The sequence below is a fragment of the Geotrypetes seraphini genome, chromosome 9 (genome assembly GCF_902459505.1).
Source record: "Geotrypetes seraphini chromosome 9, aGeoSer1.1, whole genome shotgun sequence".
Lineage (NCBI taxonomy): Eukaryota > Metazoa > Chordata > Amphibia > Gymnophiona > Dermophiidae > Geotrypetes > Geotrypetes seraphini.
Genome location: NC_047092.1, coordinates 25,156,329 through 25,177,950, shown reverse-complemented (window position 1 = coordinate 25,177,950; position 21,622 = coordinate 25,156,329). Strand labels below are relative to the sequence as shown.

General features: G+C 36.6%; 1 protein-coding gene across 2 annotated transcripts in view; it reads left to right on the top strand.

Moving 5' to 3' along the window:
• The window catches only part of PHTF2 (putative homeodomain transcription factor 2), a 163,815-nt gene that overhangs the window by 126,967 nt on the left and 15,226 nt on the right, over positions 1–21,622 (top strand). For both annotated transcript variants that reach the window (XM_033958581.1, XM_033958580.1), the window contains 3 exons: positions 3,261–3,533; positions 4,782–4,913; positions 13,229–13,315. In XM_033958581.1, coding sequence (XP_033814472.1) covers positions 3,261–3,533; positions 4,782–4,913; positions 13,229–13,315 — 492 coding nt within the window. The remainder of the gene's footprint in view (positions 1–3,260; positions 3,534–4,781; positions 4,914–13,228; positions 13,316–21,622) is intronic.

Below are 21,622 nucleotides of genomic sequence, written 5' to 3'. Positions count from 1 at the left end.
AGCATTATGATTGAACAAGCATTCATTAACTGATAGACTTTGTAATAGAAGCATAGTATTATAATCAAAAATGTCTTCAATGTCTTTCTGGATAAACAAAAACATTTAGATTGTATAAATTCTCTGTTCCTGGGGTCCCTGCCATAATTACCTCGTCCCAGATTGTTTAGTTAGGGAGATAGTCCATAGAATTTGCTGTAGAAATTTGAACAACTCATTAAAGAAACTTTGTTAGTGCCTCTATACACTGGATTGAATATTGTACAGCCTGTGTCGGTAAACTTTTTAATATCATATGTTATGGAATTTTTATTGTTATTAGCTATTCAGCAAGTAAGGGAGATACAGGGTATTCCTTATTCAGACCAGGAATACAAAGTCTCTGCATATGCAGATGATATTTTGCTTCATTTGAGAAATCCAGAAACAACCATTCCATGCTTACTTGATTTGATTGAGAAATTTGGAAAATTTTCAGGGTATAAGATAAATTGGAGTAAATCTGAAGTTCTTCCACTAAACGTGTATTGTACAAAAGGCTTGTTTGATTTATTTTCTTTTGTATGGAAGGAAAATGGATTAAAATATTTGGGTATTTGGATAAAAAACATGCTGGAAGACACAATGAAAGAGAATGAAAATTTGTTATTGCAGAAGGTAACAGAAATGTGCGAGCAATGGAATCCATTACATCTGTCTTGGTGGGGGAGAGTTCAAACTATTAAAATGATGATATTGCCTGTGGTATGTTTTCAGATGGGAATATTACCAGGTTTTTTTTAAGGGGTCCTTTTATAAAAAGTTAAATAGTATTCTTATAAAATTTGTTTGGTTGGGCAAAACTCCTAGAATTGCTTTAGTATCTCTACAAAAATCAATTGCGGAGGGTGGGGGTAAATTTTCCCAATTTCTATAGGCATCATCAAGCCTATATTTTGCGACAGGGTATGTATTGGGTCCTCCCAGAGCTCATTGATAATATTCCAGATTGGTTTTGGCTGGAGTGGCAACTCATGTTCCCTTTGAGATTATGTCATGTTCTTAGTATTAAAAGAAAACAGAATATTTATGGATACATGAAAAACTCTCTGATAGTAATTTAACGCCTATTCCAATCTATAAATCAACAAATCAAACTATATGGTGAAACTCCAAGATTCAAATTGGCGGGTTTAAGGTCATCTGGAAGCTTTGGATGATTGCAGGTATATGAATTTTGGGCGATGTTATTTATAATGGTAAGCTGCTTGACTTTTCACAGTTGCAACATAAATATGGTCTTAATAAATCACAAAGCTTTAGATGGTTGCAACTGAAGCAGGCTATTCAGAAGGGGTTTCCTGAATGTAAAAATCTCAATAATCAGTATAGTTTGGAGTTCTTATGCTTTCAGGTGGACTTCTTGGGTCACCAGGCCGCATAGTGGTATAAATTGATAAACTGATTTATAAATAAAAACCTAAAAATGGACTTAGGGACATCTGGAGCATTGAGATAAAGCATCAAATTACTGCGTCTCAATGGCCACAAATTTGGTCTTGGAGAATGAGATCTACGGTGTCTGCATCTATGAGACAAACTTGTTTTTTTCTTTTACATAGAGCATTTTGGACCCCAGTTAGATTACAAAAGTTAGATAGCTCTAAGTCTAATAGATGCTGGAATTGTAATCTGGAAGCAGGGACTTTAGATCATTTAATATTCTATTGTCCCTGTATCATGGCATTTTGGAAATCAATTTGGTTTCAAATTAATTGTTTATTAGAAAACCATATGATACAATAATGTTCGGTATGTCAATGAGAACAAAAAATCAAATTTCATCAAGCAATAACTTTTATTGATCATGACAGGAGTCGCCATACAACATATTACCAGTAATTGGAAAAATTACTGTAGACTTAACTATACCTTCTGGTGGAATTCGTTATGCCACATTTACAAAATGGAAAGAGCAATTGCCATACAAAGAGGGAATTATAATAATTTTAAAAAGATTTGGGGCCATTGACAAATTATTGCAATGATTAAACACCATTATCCACTGAAAGTACACTTATACATAGGGGGGAGGGTATAAAGTTATATTAAGGTTTGATAAATTGATAATATTTATATGATATTTTTGATTAAAATATTTGTGGGAAGGGTGGGTGGGGAGGGTATAAATGTATGTTTTTAAGATGATGTTAGAAGAAATACAAATGATGTTTACAAGGTTTAAATGATGTAATATTGTGTTCTTGATGTAAGATGGAAAAATGAATAAAGAATTTGGAAGGGATTTTTAGATCTAGACATACAGCATCAGGCCATATCAGAATACCAATACTGACTAACCAGGTATAAAGAGGCCATCAGCACTTATCGCAGTACTGGTAATATTCAGACTAGTACCTCAATAACCACCCATATAGTTATTATGTAGTTAGCGATGTAAGATGGAAAAATGAATAAAGAATTTGGAAGGGATTTTTAGATCTAGACATACAGCATCAGGCCATATCAGAATACCAATACTGACTAACCAGGTATAAAGAGGCCATCAGCACTTATCGCAGTACTGGTAATATTCAGACTAGTACCTCAATAACCACCCATATAGTTATTATGTAGTTAGCAGACTGAATATTGCTGCTTACTGGATGACTCCCAGTTCCACCTTAGGAACTATCAGGATAGCACAGGAAAGTTCAGTAATAATTTTCAGCAGCCCTATCTAGATAATACTGCTAAAACTGTATGTACTTCCTTAACTGCATGGAAATCTTTCATGAATATTCATTGCCAATATTCTGAAAATCTGACTGGCTGGGTTCCTCCAGGACCAGGTTTGAGAATCAGTGCCCCTTATTACAGCCACTAGATGTCACCATTGTACAGCATTGATGATTCCCTTCTGCCAATCTGTGGATACTACTTCTGGAAATAGGAGACCTGAGCAAGGAACTGAACTCATCTCTCTACATGGTACTGCCACTGAGCTGCAAGGCTGGTCCTGAAGCTGCTTTTAATTCCAAAAGGTTTAAACAACACACAAAAATTTCTCCAATTTCTGAACGAAAGATTGTCTTATATTCACTGTAAACGCTAATTTAAATATTTGTATTGGAATGACTTTGGAGAGTATCATAAATGTTTCAGTATTGGTAACTTTAGAATATTATGAAAGGTGATTTGATATAATAATTAAAATTTAGCTGAGGATAACTTGATTGAGGTTTATTTAAGCATATTAAACTCTTTCCTCCACTTTTTAGGTGAACAACTACATACCAGGAATAGGATATCAGATTTTTGGAAATGTGATCTCTTTAATCCTTGGCTTAACTCCATTTGTCTTCAGACTATCTCAATCCAAGGACTTTGATCAACTTGCTACACTCTCTGCTACAGAACTCTATATTATTGCCTTTGGTTCAAGTGCAGACATTTTGGTTATTTCTATGGTGGTTATAAGTTTTGTGGTCCGTGTTTCCCTTGTGTGGATTTTCTTTTTCCTTCTATGTGTAGCAGAGAGAACATACAAACAGGTGGGTATACTGTCAAGTTTTTAACCTTGATATTTGATGGTTAAATTTCTGTCAATGCTCATGTTTTCTACCTGAAGTGTGTTGGATTTAATTTTCCATCTTTTCAAATTTGAGCTCAGACTTACAGATTCTGATGTGGTTTGCTGATCTATACCCTAGAGAGTTTATATCTTAATTTGTTCCTGCAACAATGGAGAGTAAAGTGACTTACCCAAGTCAAAGGAAGCTTTCAGTAACAGAAGCACAATTTAAACTCTAGCTTCCCTAATTGTCAGCCCACCACTCCAAATCATATGTTTACCCTAGTGCAAGGACTCTCAATCCAGTCCTTCAGGATATCTACAATGAATTTGCATGATATAGATTTGCATAGAATGGAGGTAGTGCATGCAGAATTACCTCATACATATTCACAGTGAATATTCTGAAAACCTGAGTGGCTAAGTGTGACCCAAGGACTGAGTTGAGAACCCCTGCCCTAGTTACATAATGCTGTATATATTACATTACATTAGAGATTTCTATTCCGCCATTACCTTGCGGTTCAAGGTGGCTTACAAAAGATTTATAAACCGGGGTTACATTGGGAGAACAATTGATTTACTAGAGTGGTAAAGGGTGGATCTTTTGACATTTCTCGGGTTGTTAAGAGTAAGGCGGTTTACAAAAGATTTGAAAGGGGGTAACAATGGAAGCATGTTTGTCAAATTTAGAGTTATTAAGAGAACGTGAAGTTAGGGCTGCATTGAAGGATTCACTGTAATATCTTAGAATTATGTACATCTGTGTTTCGGAACTGATGTTAGGGGCATGAGTCCTCTGAGAGATCTATTTCCATGATATGTTTTCTCCACAAAATTCATAAGCATGCTGAATTCTCATATGTATCCTTGAATCAGAGATAAACTTAGCATTTGAATCTTCCCAATGTCATATAACACCATAAAAGTAGTGTTACATAGTCTAAGGGACATATCTGGTTTAAGGAAAATGGCCATAAAGTGATGTTTTCCTTTAATCTTATGTTACTAATCATTCAGCTGTACCTTAGGAAAGAACTACTTTGCTAGTAATGTATAAGTATCTTCTCCTTGTTTTAATTATTTGGGGATTAGCAGGTTACTTTCGTCTACCTGAAATTATTTCAAAGAGCTTTGTCAGAAAAATCTGATACTAGGTACAAAGACTTACATGGGAAGATGGTATTCTAATTACCATACCATACTAATGTTACTTCATTTTTCATAGAGACTGCTTTTTGCCAAACTCTTTGGACATTTAACATCAGCTCGGAGAGCTAGAAAATCTGAAGTTCCTCATTTTCGACTGAAAAAAGTACAGAATATTAAAATGTGGCTGTCTCTTCGTTCCTACCTAAAGGTAAAGTGAGCATGAAATTTCCATTCCATGCCATCCATTCTTGTCAACAAGTATGATTGGACTCAGTCACACAAGTGGGTGACATCACATATTGCCAGGATAGACTAGGTGTACCAGAGCTCTGAATTAAATGTAGTTTTGAGCACATAACAGTGTCCTCAGCACTGACAGAGACATCTACATATTTTAAAGTCTGCATCTTAATTCTTTATCAATAATTTATAAAACATTTTATACTCTCTCCTTGGCAGTGCCATTCAAGATGGTTTATAATCTAAAAAAAAAATCCAATAGAAGATTACAATATAACAAGCAGCTTAGAAATTCATCTTCAGCTATTTCCTGTCTGAGAGGAACAAATAAGTTTTCAAAGCCTTTCTCAAATGCCCAAGTGATGACATTTTTCTTTTCCTCAAGTAAATATTCTATCCTTTCATTGCCGACTACCTGAAACCTTTTTTTCCTCCATTTTTGTTTTCTAAAAACATTTTTCCCAGGAGTTTCAGTAAATTATTTTGTGCAGAGCACAGTAGTTGTCCAGGGAGACAAAGTAAAGAAAGTGACACCTCAAAATCTTAAGTTAATATTAAAATTTTAAACATGCTTCTAGCACACATTGGAGGCTAGTGTAAACTAGTTAACACTAGATCTTTTCCTACGTTTAGTTGAAAATCTTGTTCTCATGTTCTGGAGTTTTCTCATCAACTTTCCACGTAGACTAGCATGAAGAGTGTTAACAATAATCCAGTGAGCACTATACCAATGTCCCTTGCATCAATGTTCTAAATAAATGACTGTACTGAAATACATAGTTTACTATTTGGCCGAATACAAATAATGAAAAATATTATTCAGCTGAATAGGAATACCAAATATGAATAATGAGCAATGAACTTTAGCATAACAAATAATAAAAGAAGCAACATCAGATCAGATATTGGTGTTTATTTCAGGAGAATTTAGCAAAACAGAGCCCTGAATTATTCATATTCAAATTTAAATCTCTATTCAATCAAATACGAGTAATGTATTCGGGCACTATTGAAGGCCAAATCGAATACAAATATTTGGTACTCTTCAGAACTGGTCTTAATTTTTGAGGCTTAAAATAAACCTGCTTTATTACCTAGGATATATGTCATTAACCAGTTTCCCTCGTCCTCTAAAATCACGCTAGAACTTTCAAAAATGCAACCCATTGTAATACAGTCTTCCCAACTGCAACCTGCAGACATGTTTCAAAGTCAGAGGTGTGTCTATTCTGCCCACAATATGGCAGAAAAATCCAGAACTTTGATACTCATTCCTAGAATTTAATCTACTTGGTCTTCTTTCACAGGCAAGCTAAATGCAAGCTCTGTGAGATCATGTCTACATGAGCCTGAAAAAACTGCCTAAATTGGCTTCAAAATCACTATGAAGCAGAAAATAGGCTTCTGTTTGCCTAGAATGAAAAAAGAAGGCTTCCTTTGCAATCAGATCCACCTCTGTGCGGTGACTTCAAAAGTCCAACCACACAAGATGGAGTATCAGTCAGACTGGCTCTTGGCTCCTTGGAAGCACCCAGGACCAAAGCGCAGCTGTCTTCAGAATACTCACACAGTCTTGAAAGGAAACTGACATCCTTAACTCCTACAAGGCACAGTACAAAGATACACCTATGGTTTACTGGGTCTTAGCTTTATCTCCTTAGGAGGCGTTCTGTCCTTCCCTTGTGTGTCTATGGGATAGGAATGTGCTATGATATCTTCTGTCTTAGGCCTAGATTCACTAAACTCACCGATCTGGATTGTTGTTGGGCGATTCTTGGCCGAGTTTTGCCGACCGACCAATTCACAACAGATTCTGCATGCAAATGATCTGATCAGAAGCATGCCCTACAGCAATCCCACGGATCGCTGTAGAGCGATCGAGACGCATGCGTAGATTATCCTTGTTGGTTGTAGATGCAATTTGCGCATGCGCTTGCTCTTCGCACAAGCGAGTTCAAAATAAAGGGAGAGGAGTGGCTGCAGTTTACTTGCTGGCCATTTTAAAAGGAATGATTTCAATTTTTGTGCAGCCAGATTATGGAACAGAACATGCCTTAAAACTGCAAGTTAAAACCACAGGCTCACAATGCGCTTTTTACAGAATATATAAAAAATGAATTCTTATGCATATGTAAAGTTAATTTACAGTTTTATTTTTTATTTTGATGGTTGTTTTATATGGGTTTATAATCTCGATACTGATATTTCAGGGCAGAACAGGGCAGGAGAATCAGCAAGGATAGTATGTCGCTTCTTTTCAGATTGGCAAACCCAATCGGTGTGTCGTCTTCTGCTTAGTAAATCGATGGCTTCCTACTTTTGCATGCCAATTGCCCTCATTTGCATGGGCGGATTGGATTAGGTAGGAGATTGATCGGACAGAAGTTTAGTGAATCGGGTCGAGAAACGATCGCAAACTGGTCAGGACATAATTTAGTGAATCTAGCCTGTAATCTGTCCTCATTCACTGTGGGCATTCCTATGCCTTAACTATCCTGTTTTGATTGGTTCTGCTGGGACCTATCCAGAGAGCTTGGGAGGGAGGGGAAGGGGTGCTGCTCTGCCTATGGGCTGGATCATTGTTTCTATGATTGCAGTCCTATTTCCTGCCTTAGATGCTTCCATGTGTCCTGCTTCTTTTCTTTGTTCTGGCTTCCAGTCTGGTCTTTTTTGTGTGCTAGATTCCTGCACTAGGTTTTGTCTTGTCTTGTTCCTACAAGCCTTGTTTCTTGTTTCATTGACATTCTTGCTTTGGTTTTAAATTTGCCTTTAGCACTAAAACTAGTGCTGAATGATACAAACTTTTTACCAGTGCTGTGGATCTGCACTAATGTTTCCTGTTCTCCCAAATGGACCTCTTTTCATTGGCTGGGTCCCTGATACATGAGAAGTGGAGACAAATTGGTGCTGAAGATTATCAAGGGGTATTCCCCAAATGCAGAACTGTGCAGACGTCTACATTACTCCATCAAAAAACATCAGCATCAAGAAACTGCAGCAGGCACAGTTCAACCCCCATCAGTGTGTTCCTTACAGTCCAAGCATAGGGCATACATCTACAGCAGTCTGATTCAACATAAGGTCTGTTCTGCACTGATAGTGAAGGTGTGCCTCAGGACTCTTTTGGCTCACCGGTTCTTCAGTCCTCCCCTGTACAGTGATTGGCTGCCCAGCCTTTGATGTCATCAGTACTAGTCCTGGTGAGAGTAGCAGATAAATCCTCTCCATCTGTTCTACAACCCCTTCCAGAACAATCTCATGTGCTTGTACAAAATATGTTCAATAAGATTATTATAGTGTATTGCAGGAATTTACCAAATAGTATCAAAACGCAAGGCAATACCATCTACTCTGTTCAGTGGCCTAACTCCTGAATGAAGAGACACTTTCTAGCTTCAGCTCACCATGCTATATAAGTGGGTTGTTATCCCCTTCTACCAACAGATGGTGGTAGAGAAACCTTTTGGGTTTTTTTTACCAGTGATCTCTTCGATATAAGACTGGTAGTGCCCCTTGGAAAGATCCTGTATTTTTCTCTATTTTCAAGCAGGTGGTAGGTCATGCTGTTGGTGCTCTATCCCTGGCCTAATTCCCTGCTCGGCCGACTGTGGCCACAATGCATAGTTTAACCTAATGGTTGCTCCCAGGTTCATGGTCGCAGGCCATACTTGGTAGAACGTAGAACTACTACAGCTTTTAAGAGCTGCCTTCAGAAAAAAAAAGGCAGAGCAGCCTGTGCAGTCATTATGTTTAAGGTATTTTCCTGCATTAACAGCCCTAGAGCCTGGTCTGTGCTTGCCTGACATGTGGCTGAAGTTGCTAGCCAAGAAGTGCTGCTCTGTGCGCAAGAGCCAATAGCTTAGCACTGCTGCTGATTCTGTGTGCCCACAGTGTGACAGGCTGTTTCCAACTTCAGAACAGTTGGGGAGGCCACTGGAGATTTGTCCTCCTCTTCCCATCAAGGCATCGGGACCCATGATTCCAATTATGACAGTACCAATTCATGCTTCCAGACAGATGAAACCAAGCCTTGAGAAAGACTAGCCTGGAGAAAAGGAAGAAGGTAAGGACATAGAGAGCCAAAAAGGTGTTTATCCAGATTAGGTGGCCAGGGATTAAAGGCAGAGAAGAAGCTGGGGATAATGGTTAAGTGAACTGTGATGGGAAGAGATTGACGCAAAGAAGCAATTACAACAAGCCAAGCATCAGCCAGAGAGCAGAGGGGTAGGAGGGAAGGATTGTAGGCAGGAGAAACTGTGGTAGAAGAATCGAATTGATCAGTTGTTTTTTTTTAATTCTTTATTCATTTTCAAATCTTGCAACAAGTGTACAATATTCAATCAATTAATTTGTACAAAATCACTTGACATTCTTAACAATTATTATTAATTGCATTAAAAAGATTTGGGGGCCATTGATTACATATTCTAATGATTAGACACCTTGGACACCTTTTTCTATTACATAGGAATATTTTTAGTGTGAGATGGGGGAGGTATGTCTTGTATTTTAATGGGTTTGTTCCTGATGAATGGGCTGGGTGTGGGTGGGGTCTCTTTTATATGCAATTGATCAGTATTTGAAAATGAGCTTGTGGACGATTAGAGGCAGAATCAAGATGCTTGCCATAGTACTTGCATTTAGCCAAAGATACTTAGAAGCAGTATTTCTCTTAGAAGCAGCATTTCTCTTGCAGTAAATTTGAAAGACAATGATCGTGCTTCACATGCCCTAGCTTAGGAGTGAGGTAACCCATTTGGAGAAATTACCTTGTTTCCAAATGTGAGACACATTTTGGCATTAATATCTTGGAGATGGCTTAACTATCGGGAATGAAGGGCCAATTCTGCTTTTTATTTGAAGCTAGACGGGGGAAAACTTCAATATGTTTCCTTTAATTTTATGTTCTAGTACATTCTGGTGTTTTTAACTATTCACAGCAAAAGAATGACTTCAGCATTCAGTGCTTCAGTTCGGTGCAGTTGATAGGGAAGGAGACCTTCCTTTGAAACTGTTTTGCAACCTGTGCTAAAATGAGTTAGTAATGTCTCTCCAGTTCACATGCATAGGCATATGCATTACAAACACTATTAGGATCTGAATGGCCATGTTACCATGAGATTTCTTTTGAGTGGCATGAGAGTATATTGGTTGAGGCTTGAAGTGAAGTTTACATATTACTATTCTGTGTCTACTCAGAATAGGTTTTCCATTTCTAGTGCTGATGCTTTGATACTTTTTTTTAAAGGAACCATATCCATTACAAAAAATTGCATGCTCATGTGGAATGTTTTAATAGATGCAGTGTTTTGCTTAGACTGTTTTTTAAAATTATTTGTTGAGAACTTTTTAATGCTCGGCTGCTTCCTCCTTTCTTTTTCCATTCTATACGTGGTGTCTCAGACTCCTTTAGTTTTTCACACAGCAGGAGTCCCAAAACTATTATCCACTTACATATGTAACAAAGCGGAACAGCGCCTCTTTCACTAGTAAACTTCCTTCATGGGTGCACAGAAAACAGAGCTGAGAAAAGTAATGAAACAAAAGATGTTTGTGACTCATTTCACTTAATATTGATATCTAGTACTCCAAATACAGATTTTATTCACTAACCCTCTTCTCAAAATCCCAAAATGTAGCCAGAAATATGGTTTGCACACAAAGATAAGCAATAGAAAGCAAAACAAATTTATTAAAAGTCTTATTTGACAACCTCCTCCTGCTGGTCACCAGCTCATAAACAACAATGCTTCATTCAGTGTATGTTAGAGGTCTCTTCCTTTCTTGATTTTAGAAAATTGTTAGACTCAACTCTTTGATAGGCTGGTATCTTAATGCATTCTGCTTCATTTTTTCAATCAAGTTCCTATCCTTATATTCAACTTGATGTATTTTATCTGTTCTATGTATTACTTCTTTCCCTGCCATGCTGGTATTTTCTGCATTATGTTGTAAATGCTTTCTATCTTTATCTGTTTTTAAGTCCATTATTCTAATTTGTATTTTATCTGTATCCCATGTATTAGCTCACCTTGTTGTGAACCGCCTAGAACTTTTTCGGTATGGCGGTATATAAGAATAAAATTATTATTATTAGATATCTATTGCACAAAAGTATGCTAAATAAGAATCACACTGGAGATCTTTGATTCCATGAGAAGTGGAGTGAGGAGATTGCAGTACCATGTGAAACACAGACCATACTATAACTCTCCTTCTAGATCTGAGACTGGAAGAAGGGTTTGCTTCCCTTAAGATCTTAGCTTTAACAATTGTACCGTATTTTCACGCATACAACACGCACCTGTGTAAAACGCGCACACGGGTATAGCATGCGGGAAACCGAAATTTATGTAAATAAATTAACAGATAGCGTGCACACGCGTATACCGCGCATGCTGCTCATTGAATTAAAACCTCCTCCTGCCTTGCCATCCCGACTCTCCTCTTGCCGCTCTGCCCCGAATCGCCGCCCTGCTCCTGCCTGTCCCCCCTTAAAGGTCTGCCTGTCCCCCCTTGAAGTCCTGTCCCCCCTTAAAGGTCTGCCTGTCCCCCTTGAAGTCCTGTCCCCACCCTGAAAGCCTGATGCCCCACCCCGAAGGACCACTGGCCCCCCCACCCTGAAGGACCGCTGGCATCCCCACCCTGAAGGACTGCTTGCACCCTCCCCAACGTCCGATTCATCCCCCAGCCCCCCCGCACCGTTTGCAGTGGAGAAGCAGCCTACCGTGGGTTCGCGATGCCAGTGAGCCCTGCTGCTTCCTCTGCCGGCTGTCCCGCCCCTTCTCTGAGCCCTGCGCTACTTTCTCTGCTGCGGTCCCGCCCTTTCTCTGATGTCAGAGAAGGGGCGGGACCACGGCAGAGGAAGCAGCAGGGCTCACTGGCATCGCGAACCTACGGTAGGCTGCTTCTCCAACGCAAACGGTGCGGGGGGGGGCTGGGGGATGAATCGGACGTCGGGGGGGGTGCGAGCGGTCCTTCAGGGTGGGGGGGCCAGTGGTCCTTCGGGGTGGGGCATCAGGCTTTCAGGGCTGGGGGATGAATCGTCAATGTAAAAAACAATTTGTAAAACGTACTCACGCATATAACGCGCATGGTTATGCTCGGTTTGTAAAATCGTGTATAACGTGCGCGTTATATGCGTGAAAATACGGTAATTGTAGCATGAAACCATAAGGCACTTAATAGTTGTGCTGGTCATTCTCAGTTATGATGGTAATGGACATTGAAGAAGGCAGTTTACAAAGTAATTGTTACATAAGAATTGGCTGTTTGAAAATTGCTCTTCCTCAGTGCATGTATTTTGAGCCAAGTTTTGAAAAGGTATTCCTTGGGGAGTGTGTTTAGGTCAAGAAGTACACGTAGGTTGCATGTTTAACCACACATTTTTTAATTCTTTATTTGGATTTTGCTCACATCTTTTTTTTTTTTTAAATATATATCTTTATTCATTTTCATTCCTAGAAACAGTGCATACAAAAATTGCATAAACAAGTTGCCTTAAAAAATAGCACTTACATCCATCAGTGAAATACATAAGAATAATTTTCACACCCCCTCCCTCCCCCCGATTTCAATATATTAAAGATACCCATACAATAGTACTAACAACCTTTTCCCCTCCACCCACCTCCCTTCCCTGGATGTAATAAGTATAACCAAAATAAAGGGAAAAACCATTCAATTAGAATCAATAAAATTGGTCAATGGACCCCACGTCAGATTAAACACTTAATATTATCTCTTTGTTCAGACATCATTTTCTCGTAACGATAATATAAGCATATCGAATTCCACCAAAAAGTGAAATTTAAGCGGTCACAATTTTTTTAAATTCTTTATTTGGATTTTGCTCACATCTTTTTTTTTTGTCAGCAATAGCTCAAGATAAGTTAAATTCTAGGTATTCCCTGTGCCCAGAGGGCTTACACTCTAAGTTTGTACAAGAGGCAATGGAGAAAGGTGGCTTGTCAAAGGTTCATAACGAAGAGCAGTGGGGTTTGAACCAGACTGCCCTGATAGTCATTAGCCCAGTCTCTAATTAGGCTACTCCTCCACTCTATTAAATGCATTATTTTCCATGGAAAATCTACTGAAACACAGGAACATGTATGGTACCTGCAGATATTGTCCCAAATGTATGTAATTTGAAAATTGCCCCTGAAGAGAATAAGAAATACAGAGGCTGAAAAGATAATAGGAATATAAACCTGACTTCACCATGAATGTACTACCAGTGATTACTTCCAGAATTTAATAATGATAATGAATCTTTAATTTCAGCGGCGAGGCCCCCAGCGGTCTGTTGACGTAATAGTTTCATCTGCCTTCTTATTGACAATCTCCGTTGTGTTTATCTGCTGTGCACAGGTAAGAAATGTTGACTTAGATACAATTAAGTATCAAATTTACTCTTTTGATATTATAGACCTATGGTCCCTCTGATGACTTAGGGCAGTGGTCAGTGATAGAAAGCCTTTCATATGTAGAATATTAGTTCAAATTCCAGCCTACGTGAAATAACACAGATCCTCAGTCCAATTTCAGGGGCTATAGCAGAAGCACAACTCCTGTCAGATTGTGTGACTACAACTGCATACTAGTGCTGCTCAATTTGCCAATTTGAATCGATTCACCGATTCACTTCGGTGAATCAATTCATTATCTGAGAAAATCAGACTCACCAGTTCACTGACGCCCATTCTGGTGAGACCTGATATACCTGCGAGACCTCCTAAAGACAACAGAAGCTGCGATGCTCTGAACAGGCTAATTCGCAGCCTTTCCTCTGCCACATCACTGATGTCATTGGTGATGCAGCAGATGGAAGCCCTAGTGGGGCAGTCACAAAGCAGCCCATTCAGAGCTCCGCTGCTGTTTTAGGAGGCCTCAGAGGTATGTCAGGTTTCATGGTGGGAGTATCGGTGGGGTGTTGCTGCACAGGGAGATGGGAGAGAGGAATGGAAAGCTGATGCATCCCGGGAATGGAAGGGGAAGACAGCTGCTGCACATAGTGGAAGAAAGGAGAGAGGAAGAATTGTGGTGGAGGAGAGGAAGAGAGAGATGAAACAGAGGTAGAAAGGGGTGAGAGGGAGAAATTCTTCATATGATGGAGGGCTGGGAGACATGCATAGAGAAGAGAGAGAGAGAAATATTGGACAAAGAGTGGAGGGCAGGGAGAGATGGTGCATGGGGAGAGAGAAAGAAATGTTGCACATGATAATGGAGGAGAATAGAGAGGTTTGACCCAGTGCACAAGATAGGGAGTGAAATGGTAGACAGTAGGAAAGAAACAAATGTTGGATATGACAGTGGAAGGTAGAAAAAAATAATTTTATTTTCTATTTTGATTACAATATGTCAGATTTGAAATGCCAAAGCTGGTGTTAGACAGCGAGCATGAGCTAGGACCTAACAAAGGAAAAGCATTAATTTTGTTTACGCTACAGCGCCAGCATGGGTTGGAAAGGGCAAAGAGGGGTGGGATGGGGGGAAAGACTACAAAATAAACCTGCCAGGACATTTAAAAAAACACCCAATTGGGAAAGAAAAATGAATCGAATTGAATCAAAAAAATCGGTTCAGTAGGCTGAATTGAATTGAAAATTTTCCCTGAATCAGGCAGCACTACTGCACACAATATCATCAGCTTGTGTTAAGGACATAATGGGATAAAAAGGAACCAATAACTGCCACTTAAGTCACTGGAGGGGTTAATAGCACAATCCTAGCTGAAAAATGTTGCATGCAATTTTCAGCTAAATGTGTGTAAGAATAGACAATTTGTGCTGTATCAGAGTGCAAACAAGAAAGAGAGGACTTGGCGTATTTGTACTCCTTTCTTAGCTAGTAGTGGCCATTGTTTTGGATGTGATACTCAGAGGGTCCAATTTAGGTCCTGTGTTTGTAATGCTAGTCTATTCACTGGGTATCATATCCATCATAGGTTCCCCACACCCCAAATGTAAGACATTTATAACCAGCCAATTAGTAAAAGAATCAAAAATAGGAACTTAGCTTTTGAATTGCTATTTCAAGTCAAAACTCTTGAGCTCTGATCTCAGTGGGGCCTATTTCACCCTAAGCTTCCTCAGGAGTATGGAGAGTCTGAGGAAGTGCTGGTTAGGGGAGGGAGGGGGGATGTAATCTTGGATTGGAGGGAGGAAGAAAGAAAGCAAGATTGAGTCTCAAAAATACACCGAGGCCGCAATTTTTTTACCCAAAATTTCAGTTTTATATTCAAGTGTCTTTGAATTAGACTGAATCACAGTCACTTGTCAAAAGTTTTGGGATTGGGGCGTGGCTTGGAACACGCAAGGAATGGAGGCTTAACCGCAGAGCTCCTCAAAGCCAGGCAACGAATTGAAAGATAACAGTGATTTTGCTTTGCTTAAAAATAACAAAAAACAGCATCGGAAATGGCTGCTACAAGGCAGGGGAAATCGGAGAAACCCTGCACATCCGGTGTATCAGCAAAAAGATCAAAAGTCACTCCGGTATCACCGTCGAGTGTGCCAATCCCACTGGAAACTGAGGAATTTTCTGACAAAGCGGATACTATGGCAGAACTGTTTAAAATTAAACTAATGCTGACTGACAATGCAAGTAAAATATCTGAAGTTAAAGAGAAAGTACTCAGTCTAAAGCAAGAGATCCAGACTGACAGGCAAAGGATGTCAGTGATTGAAGAGAGAGTTAAGCAGCTGGAAGCTATCACACAAAACTGTGAAGAGGAAAGGAAAGATGTAGTGAGTTTAAAAAATCAACTGGTGGACTTGGAAAATCGAGGAAAGAGAAAGAACGAATATAAGAGTGCTTGGTTTAGCTGAAAATCTTGAAGGGGGAGACGCTATACAGTTTCTAGAGAACCTTTTACCTAAGCTGTTACAGTTAAATTCTAAGTGGCCGTTAGAAATAGAACGTGCACACAGAATCCCTTCAAAAAGACCAGTAAACCAGGCTGGCCCTAGATCCTTGATTTTTAAAGTTTTAAGGTATCAGCAAGCTTTGGAAATCTTAAAGGTGGCAAAAGCAAATGAAAACTTGAATTATAAGGGGTCTAAATTGATGTTGGTCCCAGACTTTGCTAAATACACTGCAAATATAAGGAAACAGTTTCTCACGTTCAGGCAGCAATTAAAAGAAAAAGGCTACATGCATGGCTTATACTATCCATCGACAATGAGAGTGTCTAATGGGAATAAGTCCATGTATTTTCAAGATCCTGCAAAACTTAAAGAATTTCTAGCACAAGTGGAACCAATGTCTACATGAAAAGAAACAGAGAAAATAGGAAAGATTCATCTGAAGAAAGAAGAAATAAAAATGGGATATAAAATGAACAAGAAGAAGATGGATAAGAAGAAAGAAGAGGACAATGACTAATGATTGAACAGAATATTTTTAATGCATTTGAAAGTTTTTGTTTATTATATTATTATAATATATTGAATGCTATGAAATAATTTTAATCTACTAAGAAATCAATTTATTTATGGCAGTTATTACATTCATATTTATTTATGCTAATATTAATTGAGAAGAATGATAAGAATTTAAAGGATATAAAGATAGGGGAATGGATATTTAAGTGGGGGATAATTAATAAAGAAGAAATTAATTTTAGACTATTTATTAATTGATATGGAAATTTCTACTCTATTCAAATGCTTATTCATATTGAATTTATTATGAATGATGATATGTGAGAATGTTTAAATTGATTGTATTAATACTATTATTAACTTAGATAAATTGTATGAATGGGTATATATAATTTAAACAATGAATATTTATATACATGGAATTATAGCTAAAATTGATTTGTTAAAAGTATATTGAAGGGGATAATATATTATTTTAAATTGAGGATATGTTTATAATTTTATGACTTAATTACATATTGATCTTATTATAATTATAAATTCACGTAGATATTAATTGAAATGAATTACAAAAATTATTAAATAAAGGGCTAAATATATAGAATTGGTACCTTTAAAGATGGGATAATTAATTAATGAGCAGGTAAGGAAATATGGTAATCTAATAAAAATATATGACTATTATTACTATATTTAATAGATAATTATATTGAATTTCATATAGATACTTTTATATAAGAATATGGAAATGAATATTAAATGAATGAGTATATATAGATAAGTAATTAAAGATTTATATATAAGGGGAGAAAATATTGTTGAATTTTTGGGATATATTAAGTAATATGGAAAGATATTAGTTGCCTGGGGGAGGGGATTTAGGTTTTGCTTACCAATGTGTATTCCAGGTCAGAGAATGATTATGGGAGGGAGGGGAGGGAAAATAGAGGGAGGGAGAGGGGATCAGAGGACTAATATATTTATGAAAAAAGAAAATGGAAGTACAGTAAAATTTGAATTGTCTTTATATAATTTTATCTTTTGGGGAGGGAAGGGTTGGGGGAATTGGGAAAAGGAGATATATATAATAAATGTGCTGATATCTGGTCATGTGTATTATCATAGAATATTGGTTAAAATTTGATTATAAAATAGATGGATATAAAAATTTATTCTATTAATGTCAATGGTTTAAATCATCCTATCAAGAAGAAGAAAGTATTATCGTTCCTTAAGAATCAAAATGCGGACATTTATTTCATTCAAGAGACGCATCTCTCTGAAATTGAATCTAAAAAGTTATCTGGGGGTTGGATTTCTAAATGTTTATTTGCACCGGCTATAGGGAAAAAAGCTGGGGTGGCTGTTCTGATAAATAAGAAATGTAATGCGGATTTTAAATTAATAAATTATGACCCTTTAGGTAGATGGGTGCATATCAGAATGGTTCTGAGAAATACAACCCTGGATTTATTCAATTTATATGCTCCTAATTCGAATCAAATGGAGTTTTTCAAACAAGTTCAACAATTACTGTTACCACTGGCTGCTTCTAATTTAATAGTAGCAGGGGATTTCAATGCTGTAATGGATCCGATTTTGGATAAGAGACCAAGTAGAATTATGAAATCGTTAGGTTTAGATAATTTGATTCAATCTTGTGATTTAGTTGATATATGGCGTATTCTTCATTTTAATGATCAGGAATTTTCTTTTTGTTCTCAGGTCCACAAATCCTTTTCACGAATTGATTATATATTTGTTTCCAATAACATAGCGCAGCGTGTATTAAAAGCAGTTATTGATCCCATTATAATTTCAGATCATGCTGGTGTGTGGATTGACCTTCAGAATTATGATATTGAACACTTTAATTCAATTTGGAGATTTAATAATGCTTTACTAGCGGATTCGAACTTCCTGGAAGATCTTAAATTAAAAATGCAAGAATTTTTTCAAATTAATAATTCGGATAATATTAATGCTGAGATCTTGTGGGACGCTTTTAAAGCAACAATGAGAGGAAATATTATTTCATATTCAGCATTTTTTAAAAAACAACTTAAAAAACAATTTGTTGATATGGAAAAACAAATTAAATTATTAGAAAATAAATTAATTGAGAAATGGGAAAATAATACACTACAAGAGTTATTAAAAGTAAAAGTTAAATATAATTAGATTTCTTCTCAATTGGTGAGGAAAGATATATTCTATAGACAAGTTCAATTCTATGGTAATTCAAATAAAGCTGGAAGATTATTAGCAAATTTTCTTAAAGCAAAGAAAAGAAAATCTAAGATTATTGCAATTAAAGATATACAAGGTAATACACACACTAACACTAAAGACATTTTAACACATTTTCTTGATTTTTACAAAGATTTATATTCTTCTGAATCTTATGAAAATAAAGAACAAGATGGATTAAATTTCTTAAATTCATTTATTGGGCCAAATGTTCCGGATCATACAAAAAGAAGTTTAGAAGAGCCTATATCTTTAAAAGAAATAGAATCAGCATTGAAGTCTCTTAGAGTTGGATCCGCTCCGGGTGGTGATGGTTATACTGTTGAATTTTATAAATCATTTCAAAACATTATTTTACCATATCTATTAAATTTGTATCAGTATCAAATGAATAATGGAAATATATCAGGTACTATGGCTGATTCAGTAATTATTGTCTTACCAAAACCAAACAGGGATCCTACTTTGGTTTCAAATTACAGGCCTATCTCTTTATTAAATGTGGATGGTAAAGTGATTGCTAAAGTATTAGCAATAAGATTGGCAAAAGCTCTTCCTTTTATTATTGATGTACACCAAACAGGATTTATTGCTAAAAGACATTCATCAAATAATACTAGACTAGCATTTCACTCATTAAATTTAGCAAAAAATATTAATGATCCAGCTTTTCTAGTATCTTTAGATGCAGAAAAAGCTTTTGATAGAGTGGAATGGAGTTTTATGTATCAAGCTTTAGAATGGTTTGGAATAGGCCCCGGTTTTATTAAAATGATTCAGACATTGTATAACTCTCCTGGTGCAAGATTATATATTAATAATAATTTATCAGATAGATTTAACTTGCGTAGGGGAGTTAGACAAGGATGTCCTTTGTCCCCCTTACTTTTTGATGTTGTTCTGGAACCCTTATTAATTGCAATTAATCAAACTAAGGAGATAAAAGGAATCCCATTCTCCAACTGGGAATTTAAACTTTCTGCTTATGCAGATGATATTTTATTATATTTAAGAGAACCGGGGAATACTATTCCATGTTTGCTTAATCTGTTAGAGAAATTCGGTAAATTTTCTGGATATAAAATTAATTGGAGTAAATCTGAAGTTCTTCCAATTAATGTTCATTGTACCAAAGGATTATTTGATTCATATTCATTTATCTGGAAAGATGATGGTTTAAAATACTTAGGAATTATTATCAAAAATACTATTGAAGATACAGTCAAAGAAAATGAAAAACTTTTATTAAGAAAAATAACAGAAATGTGTGAGCAATGGAATCCTTTACATCTTTCTTGGTGGGGAAGAGTTCAAACAATTAAAATGATGATATTGCCTGTGGTTTGCTACCAAATGAGTATGATACCAATATTTTTTCAGGGGTCATTTTATAAAAAATTAAACAATCTTCTTACAAAATTTGTTTGGTTTGGGGAAAGACCCAGAATTGCTTTAGTATCATTACAAAGACCAATTGTGGAGGGAGGGGTAAATTTTCCAAATTTTTATAGGTACCATCAAGCCTATATTCTAAGACAGGGTATGTATTGGATCCTCCCAGATCTCATGGAGAATGTACCAGATTGGTTATATTTAGAATGGCGGCTCCTGTTCCCATTACATTTAGAACATTTAATTAGTATAACAATGCCTAGAAGATACAAAGATAACAGAATTTTATTAGATACTTGGAAAACATTAAGATATATCAGTAATCTATCACCAGAACCAATAGCTAAATCACTAAATCAATCTATTTGGGTAAACTCCAGGATCAAGATTAGCGGATTTAAGATCGTCTGGAAACAATGGATAATTGCAGGTATTCGGACATTGAATGATGTCATTTCAGAAGGATCAATGCTTAGTTTTTCACAATTGCAAAATAAATTCAGTTTAAATAAAACACAATATTTTAAATGGATGCAATTGAAGCAGGCCATTCAGGCAGGGTTCCCTGATTGGAAAGATCTTAATACTCAATATAGTCTGCAGGTTTTATGTTTCCAGGTGGATTTTTTGGGTCACCAAGCCGCAAAATGGTATAAATTGTTATATGGATTTTTAAATAAAAAAAAGAAAACTGGCTTAGGGATATTTGGAGTATTGAGATTGGACAGACAATTTCTGCTTCTCAATGGCCACGATTTTGGTCCTGGAGATTAAGGTCTACAAGGTCAGCATCTATGAATCAAACATGGATGTTCTTGTTACATAGAGTGTTAGGGACCCCTATGCGCCTGCAAAAGATAGATAGTACTAGATCCAATAGATGCTGGCATTGTAGAATAGAAGTAGGGACGTTAGATCATTTAATTTTTTTCTGTCCCTGTGTAAAATGCCTTTTGGAATTTAATTTGGCCCCAAATTAATAAGTTATTATAAAATCATGTAGGACTCTCATTTGACACCATATTATTTGGCACTGCAATGAGAACTCAGAGTCCGATCTCAGCAAATAATAATAAGCTGCTATTAATATTGACAGGAGTCGCCATACAACAAATAACTCAAAATTGGAAGGACTATACCAAGTTAAATTATACATTCTGGTGGAACTCTGTCTGTCATATATACAAAATGGAAAAAGTAATAGCGTTACAACAAGGGAATCTTCATAATTTTAAGAAAATATGGCAACCATTGACTAATTATTCTACTGATCAGATTTCTTAGCACATTGGTAGTAGATATATAGGATTGGGGAGGGATTTGTATAATTTTTGGAAATAAGAATTGAAAAAAGGGGAGGGATTTATTATTTATGATATGATGTATTGATTGTAATTTCAAATGTTATGTAATAATTAATTATATTATATGTGAATTAATTGCTGTAAGAATGGAAAATTAATTTTAAAAAAAGTTTTGGGATTCATATTCAGCAAAGTTTCAGGTTTATTATTACTAAATATCCCGCCTAAGGGAACGTCCATCTAGGGGGTTTACATTATAAACCCTAAATAATATCAAGAAAGTAGAAAAACAAAGTTGACAATTTCAAAGAGAGAAAAGAAGTAAAGCTGCTGGTCAAACAGATCTC